Source organism: Alosa sapidissima, chromosome 2 (assembly GCF_018492685.1).
Source record: "Alosa sapidissima isolate fAloSap1 chromosome 2, fAloSap1.pri, whole genome shotgun sequence".
Classification (NCBI taxonomy): domain Eukaryota; kingdom Metazoa; phylum Chordata; class Actinopteri; order Clupeiformes; family Clupeidae; genus Alosa; species Alosa sapidissima.
Genome location: NC_055958.1, coordinates 18,484,819 through 18,508,701, shown reverse-complemented (window position 1 = coordinate 18,508,701; position 23,883 = coordinate 18,484,819). Strand labels below are relative to the sequence as shown.

The following is a 23,883-nucleotide window of genomic DNA, read 5'->3' as shown; positions in this document are numbered from 1 at the left end:
ATCAATTACAACATATTTGTTGAGCGGGTAAATTATTCCTAGGGGTTTCTTGGCTTCATAATAAGAGATTGATTTAGGTTTAGGATTTAACAAGATGAGCAAAAATCAACCAATATTTGTATGGTGTAGTTTCATTCCAATTGATGTGAAGTTAGACTGGAAATGGATTAAAAGCCAAATTGTTGGCTAATTAAACACCTGTCAAATGTGAACATTTATATTTACATGTATATGCCTTATATTTCATACTTTTATACTTATACAATATTGTATACGTCCTATATTTTATTTGCCTACATGTGTAGCATTTATTCTCTGTGCCCCATCAACTGAACTGATTCAAAACGGTCCCCATAATGTATAAGTCTGGAACAGTTATGTTATAGCGCATACATTTAAGGTTTATTAGTCTGAACACAAATAGATGAGTTATCATAACGATATGCTTTAATGTCCCCTTCAACTTAATTAATCTTAAGGCCATTCACGTCAATGCTCTCGTCCCATTGTCCAGTTGTAACATCAGGAACTTTCCTTGTGTTCATCACTTCAGCTGATAGCCTACGTCATACATCCGCTGAGTCCTGGATATCGGTCCATTTTAAATCAGAGGGTTGTAGTCAATAAATAACAATTGAAGTGTATTTCATTCTTATGCAATGGAGCGTTTAACGTCTTTTGGGTAGCACAGTGCAGCACAGATAATCCTCTTAATTCACCGCTAAGACTGGAAACGAATCGCCGGTGCCAAGTGCTGTTTCACCAAACTGCGACACCGAGTGCACGCCAATATATTGTGGAAATACAAGGGGGCATTCCTACGCAGTCTTCGGAGCAGAAATAACAACTCTGTTTTGATTTAAGATACGACTACGAGGTAGGCCTACCGGAGCACGAACAGTCAATTGATATCTACAAATAAACTTTATACGTAGATATAGCGACGATGTTTTCATTGACTGTGCTGATATTTTTCCAGCGTCATGCTACGTCTGCCCATCGTGAAGCGCGCGCTGTCTGGTGTGGCACAGGCCAGTGCCAACAATGGTAAGTAGGCCAGATACAATTATTTTGTTTGGCAGATGAGGGGGGTTAACGCTGAATTAGGATATTGCTGTGGTTTATTGACCTCTGAAGATTTTGTCAAACTAAATGTGTTCTTGTGCCCATATGTCCTCACTGTAGGATTAGCTGCAGGATTAGTTGTCATGTCCTAAATGGGAATAAGTGACAGGGGATGCCCAAAATGAAGAAGCTAAATCTGCCTAATGTTTAGAAATGACGGATGGTAGGGTAATGGAAATTACATTACATGTGTTATTAAAGGTTAATTTGGCCTTTTCAGTTCGCACAGCTGCTACAGCCACTGCCACTTCCAGTAACCTCATCGAGGTTTTTATTGATGGAAAACCTGTTATGGTTGAACCAGGAACAACAGTATTGCAGGTAACGGAGGCACGGTTCGGGTTCATTGTATAGCCTACTTTGATTCTGCATAGTGCAACCACAGAGTCTTACTATTTAAGGGTCAGTCATGTTTTTTTTTAAATTTACGTGAGCTTGTCAAACTTTGATGTTTATCAGGCTTGTGAAAAAGTTGGGATGCAGATACCTCGTTTCTGCTATCATGAGCGTCTGTCTGTTGCTGGGAACTGTCGAATGTGCCTGGTAGAAATTGAGAATTCCCCTAAAGTATGTATTACTACGTGTATTATGTACATTACAGTTCTTTTACACTCACCCAAACATATTTGTCTTTGTTCTGTCGCTTACTCATTTAGTAGATTAACGCTTAAGTGCAACTCACTGTGTTACAGCCAGTAGCTGCATGCGCCATGCCTGTCATGAAGGGTTGGAATGTTCTGACCGACTCAGAGAAAACAAGGAAAGCTAGGTAGGACTGTAGTTCTCTATGAACTCGTGTTCCAACTGAGTCAGTGAGACCCAATGGTCACATGTTGTTTAAAAAATAAACCCTCATAATACTGAAAACCACAGAACACAGTTTGATAACACCATTACTTATGCATGCACATTTCAGATCGACACCCACCCACCCAGATTTCAAATCAACACTCATTACAGTCATGGCATTTCCTCAAAAGTGTTATGTTTTTTGTTGTCAGAATTAAGTCTGATTCCTCAGGAGCTTTTGCATATTTCTATAAAGTACTTTATATTCTTTGTATTCTGGTTGTGTATTTTAATGTATGTATTTAATTCAGTGTGTTAAAAGGCCTGACTGTGGTCATAACTTGTTTAGAGAGTAACACCTTTATAACTGCCATTGTAATGTAGTAATAGTACATATTTGACAAGAAAACTATACACTACACTGTTAACCCTCTATTGATGATATAATGTATGATGTGAATTTCCTGTACAACATATCAGCCACCATGGATTTAACTGATTATTTTGGTCAACAGAGAGGGTGTGATGGAATTTCTGCTAGCCAACCACCCTCTGGACTGCCCCATATGTGATCAAGGTGGAGAGTGTGATCTGCAGGTAAAAAGAGGCATTGCACCCTTAATTACCCTATGGTATTCTTTAAGCCTCACCTCTGTCGGGCTCTGTTACGGTGATGAACTTAACAGCTAAACAAATGCACCTCTTATTTAACCATCCACATGTCCCCTGAGCACAATCTTTATGGTTGTGATTAGCAGACTCCATCTTGAACAGATTGGCAAGATTTACTTTGAGCACATCGTTTGTTTTTGTGATAACTAGGGTAAGCCAGAGGTGTAAAGTGGGTGCCAGGGCTTGAGGAGATGAGAGGGACATACTGGTCTGAATTAAATTATCATGATGCCATGCAACATGTTTCATATTTCTGCTGTCACTGCAGGATCAATCCATGATGTTTGGTAGTGACAGAACCCGCTTCACAGAGGGAAAGCGAGCTGTTGAGGATAAGAACATCGGTCCACTTATCAAGACCATCATGACACGTTGTATTCAATGCACCAGATGTGTGAGGTACTAAAAGGCACTGATTTTATTCAGATACCTGAGACTGCACATACATTATGACTTTCATTATATTTGTATGTTCAATGTAAATGACCTAGCAGAGGTTGCTGGAGATTGAGGAGTGGACTGTAGCAGATCAAACTTAACCGTTGCCTTTCAGGTTTGCTAGTGAAATAGCAGGTGTAGAAGACCTGGGCACTACAGGAAGAGGCAATGCAATGGAGATTGGAACTTATGTGGAGAAAATGTTCATGTCTGAGCTCTCTGGCAACGTCATTGACATTTGCCCAGTAGGAGCACTGACCTCCAAACCATATGCCTTCACATCTCGCCCCTGGGAAACAAGGTATCTGTGAATGCATTATGTTATTATTTCACAAGCTGACATATGGTAAATAGTTTTAATGCTATTTAAAGGAGATGTGCACTGGGCCCAATTAAGGCTGTATTTCCTCTATCCACAGGAAAACGGAATCCATTGATGTATTAGACGCGGTTGGCAGCAACATTGTTCTGAGCACAAGGGGAGGAGAGATCATGAGAGTCCTACCTCGAATTCATGAGGACATCAATGAGGAGTGGATCTCTGATAAGACCAGGCAAGTCTGTTACTACACCAATGGTGGAGAACTGATTCCTTTGTGCTTTTGGCCAAAAGTTATAGAATTTAAAAAAATCTTATTCAAGGTTTGCATACGATGGGCTAAAAAGGCAGAGACTTACACAGCCCATGGTGAAGGATGCATCTGGACAGCTTGTGACCACATCATGGGAGGATGCTTTGACCCAAGTGGCAGGAATTGTAAGTACTCGCATGTTTGCCTTTACTTTTTGTGATAATTTCACCTAAAAGCGTAGAATAACAAATGTAACTTTTTAAGGAGAGATTTATTTGAGCTCTATGTGAAGCTTTTGAAATTAAGATCCAAGCATAATTTTAACCGTTTTTGAATACTGTAGCTACAAGGATGTAAAGGCAATACAGTTGCTGGTGTGGCTGGTGGGATGGTGGATGCCGAGGCCCTGATCACTCTAAAGGACCTCCTCAATCGTCTCAACAGTGAGAATCTGTGCACTGAGGAAATCTTCCCCATGGCTGGGGCGGGGTGAGATGAGCCATGAAGCGAGACAATTTAAAGGGACAGGGTAGGATTATATCAGGACTGAGAAGGAGTTTGAGTTTTTAAACATTCCTATTCTGTCATTTCCATCCTACAGAACAGATCTGCGTTCAAACTACTTGTTGAACACCAGCATCAGTGGGATTGAAGAGGCTGATCTGATGCTTTTGGTTGGCACCAACCCACGATATGAAGCGCCACTCTTCAACGCTCGCATCAGAAAGAGGTGAAATAAAATAGATTATAGTTGGTGAATTACAAATGTCTTGATTTCGGAATATACACTGATACAATGTCATGATTTCCTCTGTCTGACTGAACTACCTAAATGACTAAGAATATCTAAATGTGTTGTGGTGGATATTTTATAAACCCATAATATCAACCCTACAGTTGGCTTCACAATGAACTTCAGGTTGCACTAGTGGGGCGAGAAGTGGACCTGAGCTACACATACAACCATCTTGGAGAATCCACTAAGGTGCTGCAAGATATAGCCTCTGGGAAACACCCCTTCAGTAAGGTATATATGAATTATTTCCTCCTTAATGTGAAATGTTTGATGGTTATACTACTGCCCCAGAACTACACTAGTGTTCCTTGGTTTTTCTTACACTCTATTTGGTTCATTCTCACTTCCCTTCCAGGTTCTAGCCCAAGCAAAGCGCCCAGTCGTGGTGGTTGGCAGTGCTGCTCTGCAGAGAGAAGATGGTGCGGCTCTACACGCAGCTGTGTCCACTATTGCTCAGAATGCTCGTGTTAGCAGTGGTGTTGAGGAGAACTGGAAAGTGTTGAATGTACTTCACAGGTAAGCGTTTTGAACCATTTAAACAAATACTGAACAATACAGTATTCCAGGGCAATACTGTGATAATACCTTGTGTCTTTGGCTAAGTCCATATTACAGCTAAAACTGTGTGTCTATGGTTTCATGTGTCAATGCAGAATATAAAGCATACAATGTTTTATAGTATAGTAAACAGTATAGTACTGTTTTACTTTTTTCAGGAAGTACTGATATGCACAGCATTTTCAGTTTTAATATTTTCGTTTTTTGTGAATATTTTATATTCATATTTTCATGACCAAGAGCATGTCTCATCTTTATACAATAAAACAAAATGAAACCCCCAAATGTTAATATTTGTTTTGGCTTTATTATTATATAGGTACAAGGATTATTATACAAGAATTATCAAAGTTGTGTCAAGGTTTGTCTTTTGTTTGACTGAACAGAGTGGCTAGTCAAGTGGCTGCATTGGATCTGGGGTATAAACCAGGAGTAGAGGCTATAAGGCAGAATCCACCAAAAGTTTTATTTCTTCTTGGGGCTGATGCTGGCTGTATAACAAGACAGGACTTGCCAAAGGACTGTTTTATCATCTATCAGGGTAAGTATAGATACAGTAATTCAGATTCATACTCAGTGCTACAGCATGTGTCTGTTTGTCAGACTGTATTCTAACTTCTTACAGCAGTCCAAGGCAATAACAGATAAGAACAGCAAGAGTTACTTTAGAAACTAACTGAATTGCATTTAAATAATTATCCAAATATTTCTTCAATAATGGAAGTGAGCAAGTTAAATTGCTCATGCTAAGCCGCATTTGCCTATTGTTGAATTGTAAGAGAACTTTGTGTTGTAGGGCATCATGGTGATGTAGGAGCAATTATGGCAGATGTGATACTACCTGGGGCGGCATACACTGAAAAGTGTGGCACCTATGTCAACACTGAAGGTCGAGCACAGCAGACTCATGTGGCAGTGACAGCTCCTGGCATGGCAAGGGAGGACTGGAGAATTATTCGGGCCATCTCAGAGGTGAGACATTCAACCTGATGAAAGAAGAATGTCAATTATATTTTCATGATTAACTTCAATGCTTTTTATTTTCCTACCTGTCACAAATAGCTGGCAGGTGTGACCCTGCCCTATGACACATTAGATGAGGTGCGCAACAGGCTAGCTGAAGTGTCACCAAACCTGGTTCGATATGATGATGTGCAAGAAGCAAACTATTTCAAACAAGCCAATGAACTTTCAAAGGTACTATTTGCCATTATCTGTACCTGCCATGTTTTATCAAATACATTCAGCTGTAAACATACAAATGTTTTGGTAGTATTACTGCTCATTATGGTTTATGGTAATGCCTCTGTTTCCCCCTTTCACTGTCTGTCAGACCATAAATCAAACCCTGCTCTCAGACCCCTTGGTTCCTCCATTGCTCACAGTGAAGGATTTTTACATGACAGGTTTGTTTGTGTTTTGTTTACTCTGGTTTCTGTTGTTTTTTTTTTGTGTCAGTGTGAATGACAGTGCCTTGACATCTCTTTGTCATCCTCAGATTCCATCAGCAGAGCTTCTCAAACAATGGCTAAATGTGTGAAGGCGGTGGCAGAGGGAGCAGAAGCAGTGGACGAACCCAATGTTATATGTTAATGTGTTCTCTGCATTTTATTTGAATCCCTCAGGACAGCAAAATGTCTTATGCTCACAACACACAATACAGAGTTAAATAGAAATGTTTTAGCCAACAAGTCAAGTCAAGTCAACCTGCAAATTACTCCAGATGCATTTCCTAAACTGATCGTGTATGGTCAGATATATTTGTTTTGCAGTGCAAAAATGTAAAAAGTAAACTCAATATCTATTAAATAGTTTTGTCTATTTTAAATGTAATAATAAATTATAGGGTACTATACGAATCTCCAAGCTTTTGTTTGTGAATGTAAGAGCAAATATTATTTTCATTAGATTGTAGCCCAAAAACACACAGCACAAAAACGCCAGCCTGTAGGGCCATTTAAAACAGACACTTGCTTAAATCATTCTAAGCATGCTCTATTAATGAAAGTATCTTATATTTTGTGTCTATTTTTGTTATCTTTCTTCCTAAGTGAATGAAGTCACTACAGTAGTCATATATTTTCACACTGATTGTCAGTTCAAATTGAAAATAGCCCTGTCGTGTGCATAATATCCCATGTCGTAGGCTACCTACTGTTTGATGACCCGTAGGGTAACTGGAATCAACAGTTGCTCGGTGGAATGACCAGATTTATGTAATGAGGGTTGGTGGTACAAAAGCTTCACCCCCTCTGTCAGGGAACACAATGGTGCTCAGCAACCCCACCCTACAATAACAAGCACTATGCATGAGTATGATTAGTTTCACTACTAGGCTATTAAGAATTCACATCTCATGTCGGTCTCACTGTAATAGACTTGAATTTCCAATATGGTAGATAAAGTTGTTGTTCAGCAGTAGGCTGTTGTCATGTCCCCGCAGTGCCGATAGTGGTGCTGTGAGGAGACTCCACCGTGGACTGAACTAATACCACAGCAGCTTTTAACGGCTAAAGTGTGCTGTGGGTAAACATCGTTTAAATGTAGTCATTTTATCTCAAATTATTCACGGATAGGAAACGGATCAATTACCAAAACATACCGAATATCGACCCCAATCTGGTAGCTGTAGCCGACTGTGTTAGGTAATTCTACAGGCAAATCGAAGCGAATACCCTACTCAGCCTATACCAACGAAAGGTAAGCTTCCCTTTTTGCAGCCATGGACTTAATTTCTGCGGTATCCCAGCTTTGAGCTAGGAGGACAGGGAGTTATTACTCGAGGCCCCAGTCACACGTATTTTTAGGCCCTGACCTCAGCCTTGCGCTGACATTTATTAACGTTATACATCATAGAGAAGTACAATACCTACACACATCGATTTTCGTACATGGGAAAACACGGACACATTATTCTGTGTTTTCGGTATTATAATTTAGATAAGGTGACGACTTCGCTGGCTAGCTAGATATATTGAGCAATGTTTTGTTTTGGAGGCCTGTTTTGGTAGGCCCCTTGCGCCTCTTAACTAGCTCGCTAACATTAACGTTACTTAGCCTTTGTTAGTATCACTCATCAAATCAAAGATGTTTGTGATTACTTTAAATGCTCTTTTATAAAATTAAGGTTTATCCTTGCAGTTTTATAACAAGTGATGTGCAAAGTGCCCTATGTAATGAGCAAATGAAAATAATGTGTCCGTTTCCTGGCTAGAGCCTCTTATCGCTAGCAATGTTTTTAGCTTTGATGTGGCTAACAAGTATGATAGATTAACAGTACTATAACTAGCCAGCTAGGATTATAGCTATCTAATTTTCTAATTTTGATTGGTTATGTCATCGCTGGCTATGAGCTTGAGAGATACGTTTAGATCAGTGCAACTGTTACATTATCTGACAGGTGTTCCGTCACATAAATGGAGCTCAGTATGTTTTCCCCCACGATTGCAAGCTTGCTAGTGCTAGTCGTCTTGCTCGCTAACCAGTTCCTGTGGGTAAGCGCTGGTTTCAGTTGGCTAGCTGCTACGTTACCTACGTTAGCCTGAGCTACTATTGTTTTGGTTTAAGGCTAGTGCATTTATCCTATAAAAAATATGACTTGGCTAACCAAGTCTGTATGTAGGAAAAGGAACAATAGTTTCAGTTAGGAACTTACTGTGTTGTTGGGTTGGTTGTTACAACATTCAAATGTCAGCTACCTGCCTTGCTTACTTGAAGTAAGTTAACGTTAACGTTAGGAAGAAAATATGACAGCAAGCTTACGTTCTTTTTCAAGGATAACGAAGTTCCTAAGCCTGTTTTACGTCGTTATTTTGATGGTTTGTTGCAAAAGATGACATCAATAAAACTGTTTGAGTATTTGTCAGTCCTCATGTCAACAATATATAACGTAAACGTTACTTTCCGATGATTCATTCTTGATTTCCCTCAAACGTCTGGGATCTAGCTAGAACCTCTAGTAGCCATTGTGAAAGTTCTGTCTGCTTACTTGATCTTAGAACGTTTGTTGCCCCCTCTTCAGGTGATAGGGCTGTAACATTGACTGTTGGCTTAGTGTCTATGTGTGTAGCTCTGGGGTAAAAATATGAATGCAATGGGTTCCTGCCCCACCTCCTTGTTCGGTTTATCTAGAGTTTCATACGCTTAGTGTGGAACCGGTAGTGGGTAAGAGGTATGTTGAAAATTAAACTGGGGTGTAACAAGTAGTCAAGTGGATTTCAAAGAACTGTTGCTACATGTCTCCTCTCACTATCACCAGCCTCATCCACTTCTTCTGGACTATGATAAAGATGCCCATTGCTTATGTGATTGGTTCGAGCCAGAAAATCAGATTGATGAACATTTCAGGGAAGTCTATGATGGACTATGATGTTAATCCTTTTCTCTGGTCTCCTTCATCAGCTGATGTTCTCAAGGACAAGAGTCACGTGATGTATGAGGGCAAACACATACACTTCTCGGAGGTGGACAATAAGCCATTGTGCTCGTACAGCCCCAAGCTCTGCAAGCAGCGCAGACTCAACGGCTATGCCTTCTGCATCCGGCATGTTCTAGAAGACAAGACCGCTCCCTTCAAGCAATGTGAATATGTGGCTAAGTACAACAGCCAGCGATGCACCAACCCCATCCCCAAATCTGAGGACCGCAGGTGAGAGGCCCCATCCTCCAAACCAACAAGTCCAAAGTCAATGTTATTTGATATACTTTAGCTTAGAGGAGGCTGAGGTCACTGCATTATGTTGTTTGTTGCCTTTTTTAAGTTTTTTGTTTCTTTCGCAGATACTGTAACAGCCACCTGCAGGTGCTGGGCTTCATCCCCAAGAAGGAGCGCAAGAAGAAGCACGATGCGCTGGAGGAGATGCGTGGGCGGTCGCACCTGGACTCGGTGGCCCTCAATATCACCGTGCCCTCGCTGGCGCTGAAGGCCTCCAACGGGCTGGACGAGTTGCCGCCCTCGCTGCCGTGTTCGCGCCTGCTGCCCCTGCCCGACGGGGAGCACCTGGACCCGTTCGCCTTCTATGAGGAGGACACGGGGCCGGAGGAAGGGACGCCACGCAAGGGCTCCTCAGTCAGGAAGAAGCCGCAAAGCCGGCTGGTGCTCAGCCAGAGACTGCCTCCGCCACCGCCACCACCACCGCTGCCACGCGACACCGACCTCCTCAAGCCTCGCTCTGAGCACTTTAGCCCTTCGGCTGCGCGCCCCGGCCCTCACCCTTCCTCTCCTCTGTGCGCCCAGCTTCCCCTCCAGCACAGCGGACTCCTCCGGCTGCCCAAGCACTCTGGCAGCCTGCCCCCTTACTCCCGCCAGGGCTCGCAGCAGGGTTTATTATGCAAGCCAGCACCACCTCACACTGGCCCCCCACTGCCTCCTGGGCTGGCCCCTGGCGGCGCCGCGCCCGGACCGGGACAGTCGTCTGGCTCCTCCCTCAGCAGGAAAGGCCTGCTCACTGCCACGCCTTTGCTGTCCGGCACGCTGGACTCTGTGCAGCGCCACCTGGTGGCCATGCGGCCCGCTTCCTTCTCGCCACCCCCGGCCTGCCTGCAGCGGCTCAAGCACTTGGTGCAGCTGTGCTCCAACAGGCAAGAGGAACACGGGGATCTCTTCCCTCATCTAGGTGCGCTGACCTCCAGCTTTCAACACCATACAATTTCACACTTAGCAGAGGCAGGGACACTAACTACTCTAACTGTAGTACATTTTCCACAGAAGTGTAAACGTAGAGTCACTGTTCCACTTTTAGTACCTTATTGTCATCACTTCCATCATTGGAAGCACATCCCTACTGGATTTATTAGTAGGGATGTGCTTTATTACAGTGTAGTTGGCAGGGGGAAAGAGCAGTAGCAGATAATAAGGTCTTCATAGTCTGTTATCTTGTAAGAGAGCCAGAAAAAAGAAATATAAATTGGTTGGTAGTAGATCCATGCCATTACTTTGGAGGCAGATGGGCCTGGGTAGATGGGTAGTGTAGAATGATGGTGGTGTTATTGTTTATTTGCATCATGCACAATCAGTGATTTTATGTAGTAGTACACCATGTTATGCTTATTGGTGAGCTGTAAAGGAAAGACTAGATCAGTGTATTTGAAGTAAGATTGTATACTTGAGTCTAGACTTGAATGAGAGGATCATAAAATATGAGCCTGGGCAATACTGACCACTTTTCCATTGGGTCAGTGGTATGCCACAGAAGCGACCAGTATAGAGCAACTGAGTGCCCACAGCAATGCGCTCCAGTATTCAACACATATCTTGCATTCCTCCTAACCAGATGCATTTGGCCAATGGGTTCATCTGTCAGCACAAGGAAGCTGATGAGAAATTGCGATGGCAGATGTCTATTATTTACATCACAAGACTAGGATGATTTTGATCAAATTCATTGTTACAATGTCAACATACTTAATCAAATACTGACAATGTTTTCAATTTGTTAACTATTTAGCACTCATTTCATTGAAAAGCTACCTTGATAACTAGCCATGCAACTTTGGAGTTCAGATGAACAGAATGTAATTTAGTTATCTTTTTAATTAATCTTTTTTTGGGGGTATGATTTTCAGGCAGGTTTGAATATTTGACCATATTATGATTATCACAACACTGCATATAAGTAATTTTATGGGGGGCATGTACTATGCATGTACATTGCAATGACCCATTGAGATCATGTGGAAATGACATGTCTGATTGCAGAGAAATGAATATATCTACTCTCTGTTTTACAGGGTTGGACTGGTCTGAAGACAGTGGGGAGGAGGACTATGAAGACTTTGAAACACTTTCACCTTCCCAATTCTCTGGAAGATCACAGGAAGGATCCATGCAAGACCAGTAAGTTGCAGTGGAGATAGGCAAGTGGATGCTGTTTACTTGGCAGTAGGATGAGGAAGTTACAGAACACTCATTGCTAATTGAAATGTATGAAGGATGCAGTGAAACAGAGTTCAGGCTCCATGGCAAGGTTCAGAAGAAGGTCTGTAGTTTATTAAAAGGAGCTGGGTAATGCAAAATAATACTCTTTTCATTTCATGTGTAAAGCGGTATGAAGCTGTTCAAGGGGAATAGGTTAGGAATGTACAGTCTTTGTTGTATGTCTGTTGAGGTAAAGCTGGTATGAAGAGAGCCCATCACTAACCCTGTGCTGCCCCCTAGCTCTCTGGAGGACACAAGTAGCTCCAGGAGGGTCCGGCTGGCCCGCCTTTGCGCCCTCCTGCAGGACAAGTACAAACACCTGTGCAGGCAGGAGAGGGCAGCCACACGCCAGAAGAGACACCGATATGCCTTCCGCAAAGCCCTGCTGCACGCCGCCGCCAAGGACCCCGACTGCACGGCGGAGCTCATCCAGGCCCTCTGCAAGATCTCACGATCCTCCTCAAGGTGAGGCAGCCGGCCAAGGCACAGACCGCTGCTCCGTCCAGACTGTGTCCAGCTTGCTTTTTCTCTCAATATCTTATCCTATCTGGCCCATGTTTTTGTTTGTCTGGGGTGCTAGTTGTTATTGGGGTAGAGTTACATTCTGCTGTGCTTCTCCTTAGTGCAAAGCAGGTGCGACTGGGCGTCCCAGAGACTACTGGGCTCTGCACGGGAAGCACCAAGAGCCAGGCTTGCAGAAACAGAGCCCTGCCCTTCACCCAACACTGCTTCCAACGTATCCTTCAGCCACAACTCTTGCACTCCAGTCGGCTGTGTCATAACACACACTCTTGCATATTGAACACAATGTGAATCTCAGCTGGATACCGAGGCCTGTGATCCAGGAAAGGAAGTGGTAGAGGGTGTAGAATCTGGATGATGGTATCTCATGTCAGTCACTGAATGGGCCATCTGGTGGCAGTGCTCCGCCAGATGCAGTCACGGTTAGAGGTGGGAATCTTCCCTGATCTCCCGATTCGATTACGATTATCATGTCTTTGATTTGATTCGATTCGATATCTCAATGCATCATGATGCATCAAATACATTTTTCTATTAAAGCCATATAGGATATTTGACTTGACAGAATGCATTAAGGCCAGCCGTGGCCTACTGGTCAGCGCTTCGGACTTGTAACCGGAGTGTTGCCGGTTCGAACCCCGACCAGTAGGAATGGCTGAAGTGCCCTTGAGCAAGGCACCTAACCCCTCACTGCTCCCCGAGCGCCGCTGTTGTAGCAGGCAGCTTACTGCACCGGGATTAGTGTGTGCTTCACCTCACTGTGTGTTCACTGTGTGCTGAGTGTGTTTCACTAATTCACGGATTGGGATAAATGCAGAGACCAAATTTCCCTCACGGGATCAAAAGAGTATATATACTTACAATACTTTTAATATTTTAATATAATACAGTTTTCAATATTACTTATGTTTTCATCCAAAAATACAAGTAGTAAGATATAAACAATCTTTTTTATTTAACAAAGTCTGAACACAGCCTACAATCGATTATGGTCGGCCACTGCATCGATGCAGATGCATTGATTATTTTATTAATTTCAACACCTAGTCACGGCGAACCCAAGTGTTTAGCACCTGGTGCCCTCTGTGTTTCCTTTAACGCGCGTGTCTGAAGACATCCTGCTGAACCGCTCCCAGCAGCTCTTCTCCAGCTGCACGGCCAAGTTTGCTGATGGACAGCAGTGCTCCATCCCCGTCTTTGACATCACGCATCAGACCCCGCTGTGCGAGGAACATGCCAAAAAAATGGTGAGTCTCCCTAGAGGAGAAGGTGCCATCTGGAGCCGCTAATGGCTCTTTGGCGCATCAGAGACCTCGTTCAAGAGACCGGAATCCATAAGGGGTTCTTATTCGTAGTTCATTTTAGTTGTGAAAAGCCGATCTGTCTCAGCCTTAGAGTCGATTATTTATTCACTCGGTGAACAAGTCAGTCTTGTACATTGTAGATAATGTAACAGGACTTGCCGGGTCCTGTGATTTTGTAAACACTGTGCGGTTTTCACCATCTGTGCGTGTGTCTTGTGGCAGGATAACTTCCTGCGTGGGGATGGCAACAGGAGACTGCAGCAGCAGCATCTGCACCATCAGCAGCAGCAGCAGCAGCACCTCCTCCATCAGCACCAGCACCAGCGCAAGCCGCGCAAGAAGACCAAACCGGCGGCGCTCACCAAGAAACACAAGAAGAAGCGGAGGAGAGGGCCGCACCGGCCACAGAAGCCCATCCCACCCGCGCTGCCCCAGGGCAACCTGGCCATGCCTTCCACTCTGGCTCTGTCCACCAACGCTGCCAGTGTCAGGTCAGACACCCACACGTTTTCCTGGACTCCTCTCTTTTTGACAGTGTGTTCATGGCTTTATCAATGGATTGTAGTGTCTTGCACGGTGGCCTTGCTCAGTGGCCTTGCTCGGTATCCACTGCGGCCGATAAATTGTCCTCAGGATGTGCTCTTATTGTAGTGTTGTCACTGGAGGAAGTTGATCATGTCTGTCCTTGGCAGCAGGAGTCTTTCAACACCAGAGCTGAGCACGGATGAGCTTCCTGATGACATCACCAATGACATAGCGGACATTCCAAACGACCTTGAACTAAACCAGGAGGATTTCTCGGACGTGTTGCCAAGGCTTCCTGATGACCTGCAGGACTTTGACCTGTTTGAAGGTATGCACTTGACAATATTTGTTAGTTTATATGAGTTTGAAACTTATCTCATGATTATAATTGTACAGTTATTTTGGTGAACAGCAGAGCTTGTGTGTGTGTGTGTGTGTGTGTGTGTGTGTGTGTGTGTGTGTGTGTGTGTGTGTGTGTGTGTGTGTGTGTAGGTAAGAATGGGGAGTTGCTGCCCACCACCGAGGAGGCGGAGGAGCTGGTGCGAGCGCTACAGGCCATGGGCTCCTACCCGGACTCGCTGGTGTGCCTCTCCTCCATGGGCGAGCTGGCGTCGGGCGTCCCCTCGGGCAGCATGGGCGACCTGCTCAACGGGCGACTGCCCGCCGAGAATTTCACCAGCCTCGAGCTGGAGGAGAACCTGCTGCACTCGGCCGACGCTCATTTCCCGCCCTCGCCCTCGCCGCCACCGACGCCCGCGTCGCGCCAGGCTCCCGCCCCCACCACGTCCGCCACCCCGACCACTCCCAGCCTGACCGCCGCCCCCCAGACGCCCAGCGAGCCCCAGAGGACGTTCCCGCGGCCCGCTCCCCCGCCCCACGCACTGGCCAAGCCTGACCCGGCCTGCTCCCCACCTTCCGCCGGGCCCTTCAGCAGCAGCGAGCACGTGCCCTCCCCCTACAGCGAGCACATGGCCTCTCCGCACGCCGGCCACTTCCAGGCCGAGTCGCCGCTGCTCCTGGAGGTGCCACTCAGCGGGGTGCCCGGCCCGCCGCGACCGCCCTGGAACCACCTGCCTCTCTCGCTCGCCGACCCCTCGCCGTACGGCAGCCTGATGGGGCCGGAGGGACACCTGCTGTCCACCTCTCTGTCCACGCCGCCCTCTACCACACACCAGGCGGCCCTGCAGCCCACCGCGGCCCTGTCGGCGCTCCCCCAGGGCGGTCTGACGGGGCTGGGTTCGCCCCCCGCGCCGGCCTCCACCTCCACCGCCGTCTCCTCGTCCCCACCCTCGTCCTCCCCGACGCGGGACCTCCTGGGCTCGCCGCAGGCCAAGCAGCAGCTCCCGCAGTTCAGCGCCGCCTTCGGCCACCAGCTGGCCTCCCACAGCGGCATCCCCAAGGATGTGCAGCCCAGCCACAGCTCCACAGCACCCCCTACAGGCTTCACCATCGCCAGTGCCACGGCTGCAAGTGCCAACAGTGCGACTCCCCCCTTCCCGCACAGTAACTGAGAAGTGGTGGGAGAGCGAGAGTGACAGAAAGAGCGAATGTGGATTGGTGTGAATGCGCGCGTGTGTGTGTGTGTGTGTGTGTGTGTGTGTGTGTAGTATGTTTGTCTGGTCACTGCACATCAGCTAAGCAGTGGACTCCGTTCACTCAGCAACTCAACTCATCTCAGACTCAAGTCAGAGAAATCAAGCAACATTGTTTCTGCTATTTTATTTGATACATGCCGCAAGAGTGGATCAACGGTGGCCTGTTTGTTAAATGTTTTAATTCAAACCTTGCCATGACTAAAAGACTGCCTCAGAGTCCACTCGTTGGGGTGCATGTGCAGCCTTGGGTCCTTCTCCTCCAGCTCCTCCAGGGGAGTCGGGTCGGGCGGGTGTCCGTGACCACAGGCAGGACGCACCCCTCAAAGGACCCACAATTCCAGAGGTAGTGACAGAGAGACAGTGCTACAGAATTCAATGACGAAACAACACCTCAATCAGCAGTCTAGTCTTAGTTGTTCCAGTGGAGACCTGTCTCAGAGCTGTAATCATATCCTTCCTCATTTACAAGATCAGCGTATTCCTTTAATCTGCCCTTTATACAGGTGCGCACACACACACACACACACACACACACACTTATTCACTCACTCTCAAACACAATCTCGTGGCTCTACTGACCCCTACAGAAACATGCCAGTATGAATGTCAGGGCCTGCTTCAATTGAAACAGATATAATCCCATCATGAAGGACGTTTCCTGACCAGCTTGACAGACAGCAGAAAATTGCCAAAATTATTTTAAATGGTTGTTTTTTTAAGCTACTGTGTGTGTGTATGTGTGTATATATATATATATATATATATATATATATATATATATATATATATATATATATATATATATATATATATATATATATATATATATATATTGTAATATTATATATTTAATCTTTAACCGGTTTATGCAGAAACTCAGAGTTTTATGTGGATCATAGATGCCTCATCAGTGGCCTAGTACACACATGGAGGTAAACCTGGTTACTCAAAGCAATAAAACACATTGGCGTACTCACCTCACAGTATTGTGATGTGTATCCTAACAGTCTGCATTCTTTCCCTTTGCGCTACCTGAATTGCTTTCCAGTTGTGGACCAGCATGGTATGGGGAAAAGACACGTTTGCTCATAAAATGTGAAATTAAGGCTGAACTGTTCTTTGTCAGATGTGGTTGTTACGGTCCACGAGTATTCAAGCCAGAGAGAAAAATGGGTGTCGCAAAGAGACAAAAGTGTGACTACCACAAAAATTATTACAACATTTTTAAATGTATCCAGTTTCACACAGAATCCAGCTTCTTAGTTGGTATCAGGTATACAGGTATCTTTTCACAAATAATGCATGCTGGTATGAAGGGTAGAGTAGGAACAGCTGGGGAGCCCCCTGGCCTGTGTGCCGTGGTGGAAGGGGAACTGGTGCAGTTTGGAAGGAGCAGTTGCAGGTGCTGAAAGGGCTGTTGTATTGGGTCACACAGCATAATTTCTTGCATCAGGACATCAGTGATGCAGCAGTGGGGTGGTCCGACCCCTCACTGCCTTCATGCTCTTAGTTGCCTGGCGTTTTGCACTGGAGAACAAGGAAACCCTTAAACAATTGTCCCGGAATGCTTCTAATTGTATAACAATAAGTTTGTAGTCATTGGTATAGCTTTAGAAACTGAACGATAATCACATGGGCATATATAGTTAAGTATTATATATTCATAGGTTAGCAGACCGTGGGGTTGGAATGGTGAGGTGCCAGGAGTGGCAGTGGACTGAATATGAGGTTTTAAAAGAAAAACAACAAAAAAAATTATCTTTGTTGTCGTTTGCAAGATACTTAATAGAGCCTGTGTTTTGTGTACTTTTAATGGCTATCAAAGTACTTGTGGTTTGTTATCAGATGATGTTTGTGTACGCCCATTTATTTAAGATGATCAGTGACTATGATGTATGGCAGTACTTTTGATAGCCATTAAACTCTGGCAAGCAGCCACTTTTGAAAGACTGAATCTTGCATGGGTGCAAAACTACAAGTTTTATTCATTGTGACTTAACTAGGTAGCTTGTGCCCAAAGAGTTGAACAATTGAAACGTGACTAAAGCAGCAACCTCTAGTGCACTGGTTCTTCACACAATTCAACTGACAGAAGTATACATCATACTTTTATCAATATTACTTGCCTGGAAACACTCAAACACCATTACTGACAGGCAAGCTAAGCAGAAATGAAGGTTTTCCCGCTGTAGAAGAGCCCGTTCAGAGCTTCTCATGACGCTGTTTCTCATGCGCTCTATTAACGCATAGCACAGCCCAAATGAATCCCATGTCGCGCCACACTGCACTCCCTCACACGACTTCTGACATTGGAGGTCCAAAGACATGACATGAGCCCACATCCAGAATAGTGACACCTCTGCTATGTTCATGTCTCGTTTCCCCATGGCTGCCTGTCTCCTGCATACCCATGGCCTGGGGTTCACACGGGATGGCATATGACTTTTGCACCAGAGACCTGATACTGCTGTGTTCACAAAAGCATGAAAAAAGTAGATTAATTGCACATTGAGGGGGAAAACTGACCAACCCTCTTAAAAGAAAGTCTTCAGGGCTCTGTAGGCACTCATAACTGCTTGAAATCTGAGAGATGGCTGACAAATTCCTATACTCATTGAATGTACTGTATTCCTGTTTTTAAAAATGATAGGAGCTAGTCACCTTTGGTTATTGATCCTTGTTTAATTTGTCTAAGGTATTTTTTGTATACAAAAGTTTACATTTTTATGTATATTTTTCTTGTGTACAAAATGATGTAATATGTGTACAAACATTGTATGTAATATCTGTATATAGTGTGATAAAATCTGATGTTTCTTTTTGATGTACAAATAAATCTTGCTGTGAGGAATATGCCACTAGTTTAGCTATGATGTTTTTTTAAATGCACATTAATATCTAAGAACTGGCACAAACGCTGTCTAAACTAATCCAACTAACACAAAATCCCAGTGCAGCCGATAACAGCTCAAATCCTTAGGCAGTTTTCTTCTTACCAACCAGTTTCCTTAGATGAACTCAGGGAAAGGTTAACTCAGATGGAGTTGATGCCAACATTAAGGATGCAGCCATTACATTAAATGAATTTGACAAATAAAATAGAAGTATATTTTGGGATATAATACAATGTAATTTACAGTATGGAAGTACAAAATCATAGGCTTCTGCAGTTTTTCTCCTCAACAACAGGCACCAATTTTCAGCTGCTATTACTGATTTAAAGGGACACCAGGCAAGCCTGATGCTTTTTCTCTACGAAACTCCCCCTCGCTCGGTCTGAAGCTCTTTTCCTTTTCTTTGCGTCTTCCGTCATAGTGGGGCTGTTAAGCTCTTAAAATAAGGACGATCTTGCTTTTTATGAAAGAAGCATGAAACTTTTTAAGGGTTTGTTCTTGATGACCTAAGCTTTAATTTTAGATCTGGAGGCATTCTCAGTTTGACCTCTGAGGTCAGATAGAGGTCACTGACCTCTGTAATATGTTGTGACATTACAGGTGAATGGGGCAAAACAATTAAATAATACTTATCACCATGAAACTTTCTCACTTGATTACTCATGTTAAGCTAAGAAAAAAATGTATTGAAAGTTTTTTATATTTTAATGTTTAAATATGCAAATTAGGCCTTATCTAATTAAAAATGTGCTAATTTGCATACATTTTGAAAAACAATCAGATTGTCTGATAAAGCCAGGCTCAAAATATTTTTTTCATTTTGTTGTCATATGAGATGGGAAAAGAATTACTGAGGGGTTTATGGACTTCTACTTCTATTATCCTGTAACTCACCTGTACCCCTGTGATATGAAATTTCTAGGCCCGAAATTAGAAATGGGTGTATCTTAGGATCTAAATGTGATAGAGATATAAACTAAATATGTTTTTCCATGTTTCTGGGCATGAGGAACTCATCTATAGCATTGATAGCACTCTAAGAGGTCAACATCATTAAGTGCAGTGAAGATCACTGCCAAAACATCTACTTCTGTTATCCTGCATAAACAGTTAAGAACAAAATTATTCATACCCCTGGCAAATATTAATGTAATGTTGATTTTCTCTTAACCAATATGTGTGTTATGACTAAAAATACACTGCCACATGCCAAAAGGTTGTAAGACAATGTGGTAGAAACATGGAATCCAAAAAAAAAAACAATTTGATCTTTATATTTTTATGAATAATATTGTTATTTTTATGAATAGTGGCAAGTCCAAAATTATTCATACCCTTTTTAAATAATCAATGGAAACATCTTTATTTGCATTCACAACTCTCAAAATGGTTCTTATAATATTGATTATTTGCCATCACTCTGGCCTTGTGCTCACTTTTTTGACGGATTGTGGTCTGGACTCTGCCACTCTAAAATGTTGATATTGTTCTCAGCTAACCATTTCTTGCCTTGTTTGGCTATATGTTTTGGTTCATTGTGTGGTTTAATGGTCCAATGATGCCCATTGGGGCAGGTCTCTCGGCAGACTGCCTGATCTTTTCCATCAAAAATCTCAATGTAACCCCTTGTTTTAGTGTTACCGTTTACTTTGAGTTCACCAGGTTCCATTGTCTGAAAAACACCCAAAACTAATACATTTCTATAGTTATTCTCCACATTGTGGATGGTGTTTCATGGATCACACTTCTCCAAACATGCACAACTCAGCTAAACCTTTACAGTATAAGGGCACACCTGAACAAAGAATTTAGCTTTCGTTGGAATTCTTTTTGACCCAGGGACATGGCCTAAGATTGGCATAAAAAAGAAGCATTACATTCCAATGACACCATGTCCATTTCAATTGTGGGGGTTAGAAAAGTATTCTTTTGGGATATTTTTCAACCAGGGGGACCTGGTGACCTTCTCAAAGTAAACAGTAACACTAAAGCAAGAGGCTACACTGAGATTCTGGAGGAAAAGATCAGGCAGTGTGCCAAGAGACCTGCCCCAATAAGCATCATTGGACCATTAAACCATACAATGATCCAAAACATACAGCCAAACATTTTAGAGTGGCCCAGCCAGAGTCCAGACCTAAATCAGTCAAAAAAGTTAGCACAAGGCCAAAGTGATTGCAAATAATCGTTCCTGCCTCAAAACCCAGATTGCTGCTAAAAAGGTGCAGTCTACAATCATTGTGGAGACATGGAGAGGCTTGGTAGGTATTATAAGAACCATTTTGAGAGCTTTGATGGTAAATAAAGATGTTTCCATTGATTATTTTGATTAAAGGGGTATGAATAATTTTGGACATGTGATAGTATATTTTTACTACCATATTTCTCTTAAGACTCAATCAGGACGATGCAAGATCAGGATCCAGGCTTTATTCTTTTCAATAAGGGGCCAGTGGCCCTCAAGGGAGAGAAGTACATGTTTGTTTCACCCCATCATGGATTTCACCAGATTCTCAGTATTCTCTGACTTCTCTGCCTATACAGAAACAGTCTACCATATTTAAAGTTACACACAAAGGAGTGACCTCTAGGTCCAACCCAGTTTGAATATGCAATAGAAAGGGAGGATGAGGATTAGGCCTTCATCAGGTCTGGTCAGCTTCTATTGTCTTTTAATTAAAAACTACCCCCTTTCCTGGGAAGTCCTTCAGAGGCCTGGACACATGCTGCTGTTCTACAAACATTACCTTTCACACCTGATAGGCAAAAGGCTATAGACAGGCAAAAGACAGGCTTTCATTGAATTCAAGGATAAACAAAGGATGCTTGCATAGGACAAGGACAGGAGAAATACAGTAGACTATAAAGCTTATTCACAATTCTTTCACATGGCATTTTTCATAAAAATGTTAAAAAAGATAAAAACTTTTTTTTATATAAAAAAAATGTTGATTCCATGTTTCTACCACATTGTCTTACAACCTTTTGGCATATGGCAGTGTCCTTTTCAGTCAGAACAAACATATTGGTCAAGAGAAAATCAACATTACATCAATTTTTGCCAGGGGTATGAATAATTTTGTTGTTAACTGTATAGGCTATAGCAGGGTATCTGGGGGGGGGGGGGGGGGGGACGATTTCCCCTTCCTTCGTTTGTGAAAATATTTACAATATTTCTGTTAACAATGATAAAAACAACAGGGGAAGGGTGACATGAACACTTCGAGCAAACAGGTGGCCAATCAGAGATTTGAAGACAAAGGAGAGACCAACATGTCACAATGCAAAAATGCCAGTTTCCCTATTTACATGCAACTGCGAAACTGGAGTTTTCCAAATCGTTTTTGTGGTTTTCGTGTAAATGAGAGGCCAAACCAAGTTGAAAGTCTGCGTTTTCCCTTCGTGTAAACGGGATCTGTATTACTTACAAGCTGCTTTGAGGCAACACATCAAAAGAGCAATGCACCAGGCTAACATATGGAACCTTGCCCTGGTTCCTAGCCCACAGTGACTGTAACTGTAAATGCAAAAAGGCAGCATTAATATGCACAGCACTCTGCATATGTGCTGGTGACTGCTGGTGACTAAAGCTGTTTTGTAGGCCTTTTTCTTACCCCCAAAAGCTAAGGGCTCTACAACAACGTTCACTGTACTATTTTAGAATATTGATATGTTACCTGTTCAATGTTACATTGGGGATTTGTGAGAGGAGTTCAAGTTGTGAGTTTCTGATAGCTCAAGTTCAAGTAGGGCTACATTTTTGTCATGTCCATATTTATATGGAATTGTTTGGTGAAATGATACATTTTGTACTTGGATTTTCCCAATCATTGGATCTTTTGACAGTGATCTTCACTGTACTTAAGGATGTTGACCTCTTAGAGTGCTATCAATGCTATAGATAAGTTCCTCATGCCCAGAAACATGGAAAAACATATTTAGTTTACATTTCTATCACATTTAGATCCTAAGATACACCCATTTCTAATTTCGGGCCTATAAATTTCATATCACAGGGGTACAGGTGAGTTACAGGATAATATAAGTAGAAGTCCATAAACCCCTCAGTAATTCTTTTCCCATCTCATATGACAACAAAATGAAAAAAATATTTTGAGCCTGGCTTTATCAGACAATCTGATTTTGTTTTTCAAAATGTATGCAAATTAGTGCATTTTTAATGAGATAAGGCCTAATTTGCATATTTAAACATTAAAATATAAAAAACTTTCAATACATTTTTTACTTAGCTTAACATAAGTAATTAACTGAGAAAGTTTCATGGTGATATATATTATTATTATTTTTTTTACCCCATTCACCTGTAGTGTCACATATTACAGAGGTCAGTGACCTCTATCGGACCTCAGAGGTCAAACTGAGAATGCCTCCAGATCTTAAATTAAAGCTTAGGTCATCAAGAACAAACCCTGAAAGTTCCATGCTTCTTTCATAAAAAGCAAGATCGTTGAGCTTAACAGCCCCACCATCAAGGGTTTTCGCTGCTTCTTCGCCGGCTCTGCCATTATACACACGTTTGCAACAATCTCTAGCGTTTCGTTAGCCTGCCTCTGTGCTGTAAACTGATCCTGCTTCGGTCGGCGGGTAGGATACACCGAACTTGCAAGTGAGATATTCTTCCTACAGGCAGTAGAGGGCGGGCGAGAGAGCCTTCATTCGCCCCGTAATGAGTCATTTAACCATATACCGACTTACGAAGATGATTAATTAACACGAAAACGTTGCCTGGTGTCCTTTTAAGGCACACTTTTCAAAGTGTAGGTAAAATGCAGCTCCAACAGTCAACAGACTATGCTGGTACATAGTACCAAAACTTTAAGGAATAAAGTAAGCAGACCATCTCTTACGAATTTCAGTTCTTTTATTTTTCTTAAATCACTTGAAAGGTTTTCAACACTCTGGAGTTCGAAAGACAAGAGCAAGGATTATATACAGGAGGACTACAAACCATCAGCCAGGTTACAGAAAATGGAATTCATGATAAGCATCCCATTAACATTAAGTTGAATATCAGATTATATTATCATACAGTATAACACTGCTATTCTTAGTTACAAAAATACTGGATTTACTTTTGATTTGTTCAATATAATATAGCCTACCAGTGCTGAAAATATCCTGACGAGCTGAATAATTTATTGCCTTACTCACAAAAG

General features: G+C 43.0%; 2 protein-coding genes and 1 long non-coding RNA gene across 5 annotated transcripts; 2 read left to right on the top strand and 1 right to left on the bottom strand.

The window, feature by feature from the left end:
* The first annotated feature begins 491 nt into the window (after positions 1 to 491).
* Positions 492 to 6,738, top strand: LOC121689335 (NADH-ubiquinone oxidoreductase 75 kDa subunit, mitochondrial-like). Of its 2 annotated transcripts, XM_042069063.1 has the most exons (19): positions 492 to 877; positions 980 to 1,047; positions 1,346 to 1,446; positions 1,585 to 1,692; positions 1,818 to 1,894; positions 2,430 to 2,511; positions 2,855 to 2,985; positions 3,140 to 3,325; positions 3,444 to 3,578; positions 3,667 to 3,781; positions 3,940 to 4,085; positions 4,198 to 4,326; positions 4,494 to 4,623; positions 4,748 to 4,908; positions 5,337 to 5,491; positions 5,747 to 5,922; positions 6,013 to 6,147; positions 6,284 to 6,356; positions 6,449 to 6,738. In XM_042069063.1, the coding sequence occupies exons 2-19, from the start codon at positions 984 to 986 to the stop codon at positions 6,541 to 6,543; spliced, it is 2,199 nt and encodes a 732-aa protein (XP_041924997.1). In that variant the 5' UTR covers positions 492 to 877; positions 980 to 983; the 3' UTR covers positions 6,544 to 6,738. The 2 variants fall into 2 exon arrangements, with proteins under 2 accessions (XP_041924997.1, XP_041925008.1); XM_042069074.1 differs by lacking the exons at positions 492 to 877; positions 980 to 1,047; positions 1,346 to 1,446; positions 1,818 to 1,894 and having other exon boundaries at positions 1,607 to 1,692.
* On the bottom strand, positions 5,238 to 8,929 carry LOC121689360. Its single transcript, XR_006024764.1, has 2 exons — positions 8,713 to 8,929; positions 5,238 to 5,936 (listed from the first exon to the last, which is right to left on the bottom strand). It is a non-coding gene; the product is annotated as an uncharacterized LOC121689360 (long non-coding RNA).
* LOC121689326 (INO80 complex subunit D) lies at positions 7,201 to 18,667 on the top strand. Of its 2 annotated transcripts, none has more exons than XM_042069044.1 (10): positions 7,201 to 7,650; positions 9,352 to 9,598; positions 9,730 to 10,565; positions 11,680 to 11,785; positions 12,107 to 12,331; positions 12,490 to 12,602; positions 13,502 to 13,635; positions 13,915 to 14,183; positions 14,385 to 14,545; positions 14,710 to 18,667. In XM_042069044.1, the coding sequence occupies exons 2-10, from the start codon at positions 9,381 to 9,383 to the stop codon at positions 15,726 to 15,728; spliced, it is 3,081 nt and encodes a 1,026-aa protein (XP_041924978.1). In that variant the 5' UTR covers positions 7,201 to 7,650; positions 9,352 to 9,380; the 3' UTR covers positions 15,729 to 18,667. The 2 variants fall into 2 exon arrangements, with proteins under 2 accessions (XP_041924978.1, XP_041924987.1); XM_042069053.1 differs by having other exon boundaries at positions 7,202 to 7,650; positions 14,388 to 14,545.
* Positions 18,668 to 23,883: the final 5,216 nt, after the last annotated feature.

Excerpts from the sequence above, each read along its gene's own strand:
- LOC121689326 (XM_042069044.1), top strand. The coding sequence starts at position 9,381 with ATGTATGAGGGCAAACACATACACTTCTCGGAGGTGGACAATAAGCCA. Across the intron at positions 11,786-12,106 it reads GAAGGATCCATGCAAGACCA|CTCTCTGGAGGACACAAGTA; the intron begins GTAAGTTGCAGT and ends GCTGCCCCCTAG. Across the intron at positions 14,546-14,709 it reads GGACTTTGACCTGTTTGAAG|GTAAGAATGGGGAGTTGCTG; the intron begins GTATGCACTTGA and ends GTGTGTGTGTAG.
- LOC121689335 (XM_042069063.1), top strand. The coding sequence starts at position 984 with ATGCTACGTCTGCCCATCGTGAAGCGCGCGCTGTCTGGTGTGGCACAG. Across the intron at positions 2,512-2,854 it reads GTGGAGAGTGTGATCTGCAG|GATCAATCCATGATGTTTGG; the intron begins GTAAAAAGAGGC and ends CTGTCACTGCAG. Across the intron at positions 3,579-3,666 it reads TGGATCTCTGATAAGACCAG|GTTTGCATACGATGGGCTAA; the intron begins GCAAGTCTGTTA and ends ATCTTATTCAAG.